Raw genomic sequence first — 13,157 nt, 5'->3', positions numbered from 1 at the left:
ACTGTTATATTAAAATGAGTTCATCAAGAACCTGGGGACACAGTTGAAAACTTGTTAAAGGTAAATTTCATACAGACTTTGGGATTTTTTTGTTGCACAGAACCATATACACTTGGAATAAGTTACTAAGTAGTGTGGTAGACAGTAGGACTTTGCCGACTACTGTTATTTTGGACGAATTAAGCGGATTGAAACAGCAAGCATTATTGGGCTCAGTGGCCTGTTCTAATCTATATTGTTGTGATGTTCTAGTTTCTTTTTTGCAAAAATGTTTTCTTTTTTCAAAATTAAGTTAAATAGTATAAGATAATTTTAAGAATTAAAATTGACCTGCAAGACTTTTTGGACATGGCACATTGGGTCAAGAGTGGATAGATCTTTTACTAGAATTTCTCTTACCCTAGCTAGTCCTGTCTTGTTGGACATATGCATTGCTCTCTGACTTGTTAAAGGTTTTAAGCAGAAATAGAAGCCCTGTCAAGATGATCCTCTACAAACCATAAGATTAATCTTTAACACCTTGTCAAAGATCAGGTTTAGGCTAGCTTGCAACTGTTTTTGATTTGTTTAATTTACTGTTTTTTTCATTTATACTTCTTAATTTCATGCTTAGTTTCTGACAGGCCTTTCCTTTATTTGAGAAATAGAAGTGAGGGTTTAGTGTGAGCTCCAACTTCCATTGAACATTTTTTTAATTTATGAACACTGATGATTTACTGTGAAATTCTTTCTTTTTCGTTCAAAATTTTTCCATACACATTGTCCCTTTTTTACTTAAATGCTTTCTCATGTTTACTTAAGTTTTTATTTTAGGACCAGGGTATTTTTGTAATGGAACAAGATCATTGTGCTGACTATACTCCTTCATTCTTTGAAAATACATTTTAAGTATTTGTTTGTACAGGTAAAATATTTGACTAAATATAAAAAACGATTGAATTTTTAATGGGCAGTGCGGTGGCACAGTGGGTAGCGCTGCTGTCTCGCAGTTAGGAGACCTGGGTTCCCTTCCCTTCCCTGCGTGGAGTTTGCATGTTCTCTCCGTGTCGGCGTGGGTTTCCTCCGGGTGCTCCATTACCTCCCACAGTCCAAAGACATGCAGGTTAGGCGCATTGGCAATTCTAAATTGTCCCTAGTGTGCATGTATGTGTGCGCCCTGCGGTGGGCTGGCACCCTGCCCGGGGTTTGTTTCCTGCCTTGCTCCCTGTTTTGGTTGGGATTGTAACCCTGTGACCCTGTAGTTGGCATAGAGCGGGTTGGATAATGGATGGATGGATGGATGAATTTTTAATGTTGGTCCTAGCAACATCATCATTATGTAAGGGAGGACACAAAGGTTAATACTGCCGCATTACAGCTCCAAGAGACTCACTTTGCTTCTCGGTCTGTTGCCTTGCTCGCTGGCCCAATTCCACACGTTTTTCAGTGAGTACAACACATCCCAAAGACAGCACAGGTTAATTAGAATGAAAAATCTGCTGCATGAAATCAGTGCATTATAACTTATTCATAATAAAATCAACAAGATACATACTACATCTATGAAGTCTTGCATACTGATTTAGAGGACAAGTGGGGGTTGTGGGGGATGCTGAGCTGGAGGATTCATTAAAAAGTAAGACCCATTCAGTTGTGTTTTTTTTTCACCAAACAAGTTGGTTGTAAATGGTATAGTGTTGTAGAATAATTTTAATTAAAAGGCTTTTAGTATGACATATCATTTGACTTATGTCTTTCTTCATGATTCTTAAATCTAAGCAACATGTGCTTCATTATTGTGGCTCACAGCATTGCCTACAGAAAGCCATTAACTGTAATGCATCGCAATCTTAGTGCCGTGCCAGCTGGAAAGGTTTTCAATAGGAGCCACTGGTGAGGATGAAGTGGTAGCAGCCAAGAAGGAACAGCAAGTCAAGTTTGGGCTATTAGGCATCACAAGTAAGAAGATCTTACATTGCAAATTGTTTGCTGGTGTGAAAATAATAATACAATCAGTTTATAACAAAGTGATCAAATTTAAGCACCTTAATGAGCAAGAATGTAAATTTAACAGTCTGACCATATGCCATGGAGAAAAGGTGTGATTTCTCTCTGGATGTCACTGTCAAACCTGAAGGAGCAATCAAATATGAGGAGGGTATCACTGAACTTTAGAGATGGGATTTGTCTGGTGCTTTGGATGCATTTTATGTAACTGGTTTTATGGTTGCTTTTTGAGTAAATGTAACTCTCTACCCTTCAAAATACTGCGTTTTAATCAAATTCCTCAAGGAGTGCACAATGGTGCTGAATTTAGCACATCTTGTTTTTGATTTGTAGTTTAATATCCAGCCTCAAGTTATCAAGTTATGAGGCTTTCTAGTTCTAGTGGTGGCTGCCTCTGGAGACTCTGGTTTGCAAGTTCATGTTTTATCTGCCATTTTTAACCAGCATATTGCTTTGCTTCCTTCTCCCACTGACAATAAAGAAAAATAAATAAAGAGTAACAGTGGGCTTGTGATATAAAGTATGTGAAAAGAAACAATACAAGGTCTCTCAGTATACAGATTTCAGTGTGTAATTCAAAGGTACCATATGAAACTCAGTGTCCTCTGTGTAAAGATATCCTTGTGGTCAGAGCTTTCTCGTAGTACATCTCCTGACCGTAGAGGCAAGAATGTTTATATCTAGGTTGGTATGAATGCTGTAATGAAACGCAGTGTATATTAAAGCAGTGTTTAGTGTAGATCTCCGCAAAGAAAGATGCTAAATATAGATTGTCCTGGTATGATTAGTGAGTGTGTTTGGGGGGTGATGAAGTCTGCACTCTGCATCCCATTCCATACCTTCAGCCAACAGGATAGGCATCTGTCACTGCTAAATAGAGACAGAAAAACACAAGTGTAAAAATGACTGGAGAAACAGAAAATGGACACACAAATCTAATAGCTCTAATTCATAAGTCCCGAAGCTACTGATGCAAAATGTCGATGTTTTGGATCTTAAAGCGTAAATGTCATGATTTTGAAGATGTGGTTAAAACTATTTCTCAAGTACAAATGTTTAGTTTACTGAGTGTTCACATAACATTGCAAATAAGGTTCCCAGAAATGATCAAAATGCTAGTTTTGCTAGTACATCATTTAATCAACGAAGTGTAATGATTATGGCCATGTACTTTATACTGTTAAACCATCAGGACATAAGAAAATTGACAAACAAGAGGAGGGGACCATTCAGTCTATCAATTCTGCTTGTTTAGCTAATAGCTAAACTGTCTGACATCTCATCCAGATACCTCTTAAAGGTTGTCAGGATTGTTCAGCTACATGTGTCGGTGCTTTGTTACAGATTTTCACAACTCTTTACTTAACAAACAATTGCTTTAGTGGCTTAAGTCCAAAAACACTTCCCTTTAATGTCCACTGGTGTTTTTGAGTATGTGATTCACGATTAAGTTGAAAGAATTCTGCTGGATCTACTTTATCAATGCCTTAGGGAATTTTAAAACCTTGTACTAAACATTTTTAATTATCTGAATCTGCCATGTTCTTAAGTCCTGGGATGCACTTGCTTCTTCTTCTCTGCACAGCTTCATGTGTTGCTATGTCTTTCTTTTAGTGTGGTGACCAGAACTACACACAATACTGTACTCTAGATGTGGTCTCACATTATACAGTCTGAGCATAAAGTCCCTCGATTTGTGTTTTATAGCTTTAATGATATAAGCTAACATTTTATTAGTCTTTTTAATCACGTCCCCATATTGGTTATGTGATGAAACTGTTGTGTTAACATAAACCCCTAAATCCTTTTCAGAGTTTGCTTCCATTAGGACAGTGTCTCTTGTCTTGGATTTACAAGTGGATTTCCTTTAGTCCATTTAAACTTTAAAACATTAAAACTAGGTTCATGCTGCACATTAACACAGTAAGTTGGTTCACTTTTACTGCCTAATGCCCCTAGATTGGGTCTTGAGTGCAGCGGGTGACACCTCAGCACCATACTGGAACAGTGCAAGACTGTTTACAGTCCTGCCAAGTCTGCCGCCAGCCCTGAGTTTTTCCTGTAAGTTTGAGGACCTGTTTGAGGGCTAAATGCAGATTAACGTCATACCCAGAACAAAGCAATTGCAGGTTAAGGGCCTTGCTCAAGGCCCCACGGAGCTGAGTCACTTTTGCCAACCTTCCCATTGCCGGCACAGACACCTGGCCTCAGAGCCACCACTCCGCTAATGTCTGCTAATCTGCTAAATTAGTTTTCTTGTGGGTCTGGACACTAGTCCAGTCAGGTGTTTCAGTCTCCCTGTATCCACCAGTGTGTCACTGCATGGCCCTTAGCAAGTAATGTTTTTAATGTCATTGTGGAAATTCATAAACTCTTTTGCTTTTTCTTCAGATGGTGTTTACTACAGAAAGTGATGCTATAGAACACTTTATCGGTGTGTTTGTTCTATGTAATCATGGAAATACAAGAGTACAAAATTAATATTTGAATTTGTGTTTTAATACAGTATTTAATATAGTTTGAGAATTTTACTGTACTCTGTGCACATGACAATAACAACCCTATAATCCTATAAACATGTTAAAAAACCTTAGAGAATTGTGACATATTGAAGTATTAGGAAGGTAGGGAGGTACAGGGATTAACAATTCAGTTGGGTGGAGTGTTGGCTCTGAGGCTAGGGATCTGCGCCAGCAATGGGAAGGTTGCCGGTTCAAATCCCATAAAACGCCAGATGATATTAATCTCCATCCAGCACTGCAAGCAGGTCCTCCACCTTACAGGTAAAACTTAGGGGTTGGTGGCAGGATTGGCACTCCAGCCACCATAAAAACCTTCCAGTGTGGTGCTGAGGTGTCATCTGCTGCATTCAGGTCCCAATCCAGGTGGTTTGTTGTGTGGTGGGTGCGGCACCGTGCTCCGAACCTCCACCTCCTCACATCTTTGGAGACTTGTGATCAATTTCTTTTCTGGTCCCTATCTAGGTAAAGTTTTCACCTTTTCCTTGTGTTGTAGTAGACTTCAGCTTCCTCTCACATTCTATAAGCGTTAATTCCACCATTACTTGTTAGCTTATATTTCCTTGCCAGCTTGTGCAGTTAGTCCATAGAATGTTAAATAAGTAGAGTTTGGTAAATTAATAATAATATTATCTGAGGAGTTGTTTTCTTATCTAAGAACATCTACCCAACAATTTCCATCTCCTCTTTTCTCGTGTTCTTGTATAAAAATTATTTCATACTTATTTCATTGTTGTTTTTTCAATGCTGTCATTTGCGTGTTTTGACCACATAACATAATTTATAAATTCACAATGTAAATAATTGCTTTTACCTCAGCAGAAACCTCGGTTTTGATGAATGTTAGTAGATGTTCTTTTTGGAGAGCTTGCACAGGCAAATAATTTACACAGCACATTGTTATTCAGTAGCACTTTTGCCACTTCCCAACTACCGTGTGTAACCTTTTGAATTAAAAAATCATATACAGTACATATGCATATGCCTTGTTATAAAATATACTACAAAAAACGGAATTCCATGACACTTCTGTCCATTAAATATATGTTTGTAAATATGGTAAAGAAGAATTTCATTAACTGTTATAAAGAAACTCTTGACTTTAAGATTATTAGAGAAATCAATCATTTGTCAGAAATAAGATCTGAAGAGGTGCTAAAACCAGTCATAACTGTATTTCTCACTGCACATTATCAAGATTGGATTTTTGTTCATGTTTTTATTTCTCTGAGTGAATATCCTCTCATTTTGTCCCATTTAGAATTGGGATCACACAAATGCTGTGGGTTGTGCGGCTCCATGTACTTAGGTTCAAGTCTCATTATGGTACCTATCTGAGAGGGGTTTCCCAAAGACTGGTGTTTGAACTCATTTGAACTCATCTGTGGCAAGAAACAGGTGATGGCAATACAGTAATCCCTCCTCGATCGCGGGGTTGCGTTCCAGAACCCCCCGCGATAGGTGAAAATCTGCGAAGTAGAAACCATATGTTTGTATGGTTATTTTTATATATTTTAAGCCCTTATAAACTCTCCCACATTGTTAACATTATTAGAGCCCTCTAGACATGAAATAACACCCTTTAGTCAAAAGTTTAAACTGTGTGCTCCATGACAAGACAGAGATGACAGTTGTTTCTCACAATTAAAAGAATGCAAACATATCTTCTCTTCAAACGAGCGCCGTCAGGAGCAGAGAATGTCAGAGATAGAGAGAGCGTGAAGAAAAACAAACAATCAAAAAATCAATACGTGCTGTTGGGCTTTTAAGTATGAGCACCGGCATACGCGATAAAGCAGCCTCAAAGAAGGGAGCAATGTGAAGGTAGTCTTTCAGCATTTTTTTAGAGTAGCCTCCGTATCTTCTAAACAAACAGCCTCTGTGCAAACAGCCCCTCTGCTCACACCCCCTCCGTCAGGAGCAGAGAACGTCAGAGAGAAAGAGAGCCCACGAGATTAAAGCAAACAATCAAAAAATCAATACGTGCTTTTTGGCCACCGCGATAAAGCGGCATTTCTTAGAGGAGCGTCCACATCCTCTAGGCAAACAGTCTCTGTGCAAACAACCCCTCTGCTCACACCCCCTCCGTCAGGCGCAGAGAATGTCAGAGAAAGACAGAGAAAAGCAAACAATCCGCTCGGGAAGCACATCGTATATCATTGAGGAGTTTTAGTTAATATGTAATACATGCTCTGATTGGGTAGCTTCTAAGCCATCCACCAATAGCGTCCCTTGTATGAAATCAACTGGGCAAACAAACTGAGGAAGCATGTACTTTAAATTAAAAGACCCATTGTCCGCAGAAATCATGAACCAGCGAAAAATCCGTGATATATATTTAGATATGCTTACATTTAAAATCCGCGATGGAGTGAAGCCGCGAAAGTCGAAGCGCGATATAGCGAGGGATCACTGTATAGCAATCACACCTGAAGCCAGTTAAAATGGAGAAAAGTTGACTCAGCCTTTCTGTTGTGTGTCTGAGTGTGCCACACTAAGCATGAAGAACAGAAAGAAGAGCAGAGAATTGTCTGAGGACTTGAGAACAAAAATTGTGGAAAAATATCACGGAACAATCTCAAGGCTACAAGTCCATCTCCAGAGATCTTTATGTTCCTTTGTCCACTGTGCGCAAAATAATCAAGAATTTAACAGCACATGGCACTGTAGCTAATCTCCCTGGACGTGGGTGGAAGAGAAAAATTGATAAAAGACTGCAACGAAGTATAGTCCGAATGGTGGATAAACAGCCCCAATCATCTTCAAATCATATTCAAGCTGTTCTGCAGACTCAGGGTGCAACAGTGTCAGCTCGAACTATCTGTCGACATCTGAACGAAATGAAACGCTATGGCAGGAGAGCCAGGAGGACCCCACTGCTGACACAGAAACATAAAAAAGCCAGACTGAAGTTTGCCAAAATGTACTTGAGGAAGCCAAAATCCTTCTGGGCGAACGTCTTGTGGACAGATGAGACCAAAGTATAGCTTTTTCGTAAAGCTCATCATTCTACTATTTACAGAAAACAGAATGAGGCCTATGAAGAAAAGAACACAGTACCTACAGTCAAACATGGTGGAGGTTCTAAGATGTTTTGGGAATGTTTTGCTGCCTCTGGCACTTGATACCTTGACTGTGTGCAAGGCATCATGAAATCTGAAGACTACCAAAAGATATTTGGGTGCAATGAGGGCCCAGTGTCACAAAGCTGGGTCTGTGTCAGAGGTCATGGGTGTTCCAGCAGTACAATAACCCCAAACATACCTCTAAAAGCACCCAGAAATGGTTGAAGACAAAGCACTGGAGAGTTCTGAAGTGGCCAGCAATGAGTCCAGATCTAAATCCAATTGAACACTTTGGAGAGATCTCAAAATTGCTGTTGGGAAAAGGCGCCCTTCAAATCTGAGAGACCTTGAGCAGTTTGCAAAAGAAGAGTGGTCTGAAATTCCAGTTGAGAGGTGTAACAAGCTTGTTGATGGTTATAGGAAGCACTTGATTTCAGTTACTGTATGTTTTCCAAAGAGCAAATGCAACCAAATATTAAGATGAGAGTGCTAATAATTTTTTCCCTCCCATTTTTGGAGTTCTGTGTGATACATCAAGGAAATAAACGTGTATACCAAAACATTTGTAATTGCAACAATTATCTGGGAGAAATGGTGCATTTTCTGGGAAAATACCAGGGGTGCCGATAATTTCGGCCATGACTGTACTGAATGTCCAACGGGGAAATATATAAAGTGACCTCATGAAGTACAACGTTTTCCTAAAAGCGAAAGTGGAGCTTCACCGCATGCTCGTGTCAGCGGGGGTGCAGCTTAATCACATGCAGGCAGACACAGACAGTGCCTGTTTTATGTCATTTTTTTCCGAATACAAATAAATGGCAAAAAATTTGTACAAAATAAATATTTGTAAAAATCCACTATTTATGCTTATTTTCGGCTCCACCTCTACATTACAAAATGTTTAATCTGGACCTAAACCAGATCCAGAATGTCACATAAAACTGAACTAGCTCACGTTCAAGATCTTCACTTGCAAATACGTTATGTTAACTTCACCGTTCTTAGAAAAATAAGCTTGTTCAATAAATGTGCTCTTTTGAACTACTTTGTGCACAACACTGCTGGTGCCACATATTCACAGATGGTATCACCCTGAAGTGGATTATGTATGTTTAGGAATGTTATGCTTATTTTTTTAGATAGGGTATAGTATGTTAGATCCTCATTATACAAGCACAGAAACACCCACTTTAGTCTTAAACTCATTTTGTAGGGTATGACAGTTGTCAGGGATGCCAGGGGCAACGACCCAGCCGGGACACCGTGAGGGACCAGATGTGGGTCTAAGCCCACCCTGGATCACGTGGGGGCCGCCTTCTTGGTTGCTCTGGGGGCAATGCCTTTCGGGACCTGTTACCCCAGCACTTCCGCCACACCAGGAAGTGCTGGGGGGAAGAATTAGGACGGCACCCGGAGAGCTGCCGGGAGGACAGCTGACAATTCCGCCATGCTGGGGCATGGCCAGAGAAGGAATGCCGGGAACACCTGGGGCTCATCCGGGGACTGTTTAAAAGGGGCCGTCTCCATTCATTCAGTGCTAGAGTCGGGTGGAAGGAGGACAAGGCAGAAGAGAGTGGAGGTGGCCCAAGAAGAAGGCATTGTGGCCAGGACTGAGTGTCATTTTGGGGTTTGTGCACTTTATGGACTTTGGATTGGGTCTAAGTGACCATTATTATATTTGTAAATACTGTATTGTAAATAAACGTGTGGTGGTATTTTAACATGTCCGCCTGTCTGTGTCCGGGCCGCGTCCACACAGTTTATACAGTAAGTGTAATCAGTAAAAAAGAGTTTGCAATCTGATGGAAAAAGACACTTTTAAAGAATTTATGAATGTAACTTGTTGAGAAAAACAAGCCAAAATCAAAAGAAGTAGAGTTAATGTGTGAGCCAAGAATGAAAAGTTGTGGTTATTAATGAGTATTAAGAACTGTCACAAGGCCATATTTTTATCAGCAGTAGAATGCACATTATTACACTAAGGTTTCACCAAATGTAATATACAGTATTTAAAGATACTTATTGTATGGGAATCATATTTTAAGGTTTTTAAGTTTCTTATTAAAATAAATGGAGCTACTTAACTTCCCACTTATTGGTGGATAGATCTCTTTACAATAAACATGCATTGTAAATTTAAATGACGTTGCTTGAATCACACATCTATGTTTTAGGTTCTTTGAAAAATGAAGGAATTCTTCTGTTCTGTATAGTACTGTCTTAAAAGAAGCTTCTTAGTATACTCTGTAAATGTGCACCTGTTTGCACACTACTTCCTCAATTGCATTCAGTCATCTAAAAGAAATAATCCATTACTCTCTTATTTATTCCCTGCAATGCACGAAGATACCTTAAGAAAGTATCCAGAGTTAGCACTTCAGCTTTATTGCGACAGCAGGAGATTCTTGTATCATATCATGTTAATTTAGGAATTTACTTCAAAATGGCTAGTGTCAAATTTTGCATTCCTGCACTTTCACATGATGTTCAATGTAGTTGTGTAAAATGACCATAATGAAGTTTGAAATTGTATTCTACTCTGACCTAGCTTGTCCACACAGTGAAATGGTTATGACATGTAAAGTGACATGTGACAAGCCCATTTTTTAATCTGGCCTTTAAGATTTTCCTTGTCTTATCTGATTTGCAAGATGTTTAAATAGTTGGGGAGTTATATAAAAAGATAATATAGCGATCAGTCATCACTTGTAAGTTGTATGGTCTATACCTGGACATACAGTATATTCTCTTTGAATATTTCATAACCAGGTCTTTTACATAATTATTCTGCTTTCATTTGTAGGTCAATGCTGACAATGTCGTCAAAGTTGGCCACCGGCAAGTTGTCAACATGATTCGGCAGGGAGGAAATCACCTGGTTCTCAAGGTGGTCACAGTCAGCAGGAATATGGATCCTGAGGACACTGCCCGAAAGAAAGGTAAAGGGTTAAATTTTAATGTTGACTGGTAGATGTATTTTGAAATAAAGTTCAATGTCAGTGCAGATTTTTAATTTAAATGTGGATGGCACCTTTATTTTAAGGGCCCTTACTAGATAAAGAGTCACTACACTTATATGTATATTTTTTTATAAATGGAACTCAAGGATAGCTACAGTCCTTGCTGGGGCCACACAGAGAATCAGCAGTAACCTTCTAGCATAAAGTCCAGTTCCTTAAATAGTACACCCCAGTGCCTACAAGTTTTAGAATGCTTAAGTGCTCTGTTAGACAACAGCTACAGGTTCATTTCTCAGCCTGTCTGTGGGAAGTTTGTGCATAACTCCTTTATTCGCAAGCCTCTTCTCCTGGTACTTCAGTTTCCTCTCATATGCCAAAGAGGTGCATCTTCAGTTAACTACTGCCCCTAAATTGCCACATTGTGGGTGGGTATGTGGGTCTGGAGTGCTCTGTGATGATCTGTCATTTCTTGCAAGGTTAGCTCCTAACTTGTGCCCTTTGATATTGGGAGAAACTCTAGCTCCCTGCAGCACTCTGCTGGAAAAGCCATCAATACCATATTATATGTTTAGCTCTATCTTAGTATGCTAGACAATGGGTAAAAAAGATGGCAGTGAAATAAAAGAGACCTTCACAGTCCAAAGGTGACACCTTTTGAAAGTTACACTGTATGCTTACCATATTATAAACGGCAAGTCTTTGTGATATACACTCTTCCAGTGCATCTGCCGAAATGTAAGAAGTTGGCAGCTTGCTCTATATTTTTTGGGCCTTCTAACGCATGTACTTGGCACTGAGAGTCTAAAACAAATATGAATTTATTAACCACAGCTAGCTACAGGGACAAGGACAACCAGAGCTAGCAATAGCTAACTCTATCACAAAATGGACCTTAGTTTCAGGAAGCTTATTCTTGTCACTCAGAAAAAAAATGGATGCATTATTTCATAAAAGAATTGGATTTTTACACCAAAAATAGTGCCTAGTGTCATTGGTATCATAATGCATGCACATGCCATGAACATTCTGTGACAGCTAGTGAGGGACTGATTAAGGATGTGCCTACATGCAGTCAAGTTACAAGAAGTGAACAAAAGTCATCGTCCATAGGTGTACATTTTATCCTGCATGTGCTGAGGTGTAAATTTCTGGGACCAGTTTACAGTCTGTGGGAGCCAGTGATTATTACCACAGTACTGAGTATAAGGCAAGAGGCAACCTGCTACTGTTGATGAAATCAATCATGCACATGGAGGGAGAGGTGAAGATAACACATATATTGCAATCAGTCAGTCATTATCCAACCCGCTATATCGTAACACGTGTCATGAGGATCTGCTGGTGCCAATCCCAGCCAACACAGGGCACAAGGCAGGAACAAATCCCTGGACAGGGTGCCAGCTGACCACAAGGCGCACACACACACACACATACCAAGCACGCACTAATTACACACTAGGGACAATTTAGGATCGCCAATGCACCTAACCTGCATGTCTTTGGACTGTGGAAGGAAACCAGAGCACCTGGAGGAAACCCACACAGACATGGGGAGAACATGCAAACTCCACACAGGGAGGACCTGGGAAGCGAACGCAGGTCTCTTTACTGCGAGGCAGCAGCGCTACCCACTGCGCCACCGTGCCGTCTATATTGCAATCAAGGAACAATAAATGAACAAAAGTTATAGGCAAGTTTAGTAATCTTGGTATTGATGTTTTAGTATAGGCAGGCGGGTAGCACAGAACAGGCACATTGTTAGAATTTGCAGAGATTGGGGTCTTAGCCCCCTCTGCGATCAGCCAGATAATGGCGGGGGTTGCGTCACATGGGGCTCTCCCCTTGAAGATACATGATCACCTGTTCAGTATATAAATTGGAAGAGCTTCCCCCTTTGTCCTTCAGGGGCTTAACGGTGTTAGTTCATTGTACATCCCTGAAAAAGCTTAGGGGCTTTGCACAATCCATCAGGAGCTAAAACCTTTGATTACCAGCTCAGCATCCCAGACTCACAGCACTTGGGTCTGAATGAGGTTTGCATGTTCTCACCATGTACCATGTATGTCAGTTAATTGTAAGCTACGTGTGTGCTTAAACTCTGTCTCCACGCATTTGCCCAGTGTTACGGGCAGCAGCAGCAAGACCTTTGAATACTGGAAATGTCTCAAGAATACTTTTTATTCATCAAAAATCTGAAGTAAATAACATCCATCCAGTTTTTCAGTCCCCAACCCAAGCCCCTTAACATTCGTACCATTCACCACGGTTGCTTCTTGCCTTACACCCGTGCAAACCCTGGTGACGTCACTGAGGAATGCTGGCTTTGCGCTACCACTCTGCCTATGTGAAAACATCTGTTCCAAACTTAGTGAGATTTAATCTGATTAAAATTTAATTTATGTCTGTAATTGTTCTTCACTTAGTATCCCATGATTGCAATATGTTTGTTTTCTTCATCCAGTCCTCCATTGGATGCCCGAAAGCAGGTTACTTCTTCCATTACAGGAGTGCTGCTGTGTTAATCACTGGCTTCCCTGCAATTCTAAACTGGGCCAATTAAATTTACCCTTCAGCACATACAGAATTAAATGTATACCTTTTGTTCAATTCTTGTCACTTCATTG

At 40.1% G+C, this 13,157-nt stretch overlaps 1 protein-coding gene across 3 annotated transcripts in view; it reads left to right on the top strand.

Annotated features, from left to right (window-relative positions):
- The window catches only part of shank2b (SH3 and multiple ankyrin repeat domains 2b), a 1,055,424-nt gene that overhangs the window by 903,289 nt on the left and 138,978 nt on the right, over nt 1-13,157 (top strand). For all 3 annotated transcript variants that reach the window (XM_039749058.1, XM_039749068.1, XM_039749076.1), the window contains exon 19: nt 10,377-10,512. In XM_039749058.1, coding sequence (XP_039604992.1) covers nt 10,377-10,512 — 136 coding nt within the window. The remainder of the gene's footprint in view (nt 1-10,376; nt 10,513-13,157) is intronic.

Source organism: Polypterus senegalus, chromosome 1 (genome assembly GCF_016835505.1).
Source record: "Polypterus senegalus isolate Bchr_013 chromosome 1, ASM1683550v1, whole genome shotgun sequence".
Lineage (NCBI taxonomy): Eukaryota > Metazoa > Chordata > Cladistia > Polypteriformes > Polypteridae > Polypterus > Polypterus senegalus.
This window is presented reverse-complemented; position numbering and strand designations above follow the sequence as displayed.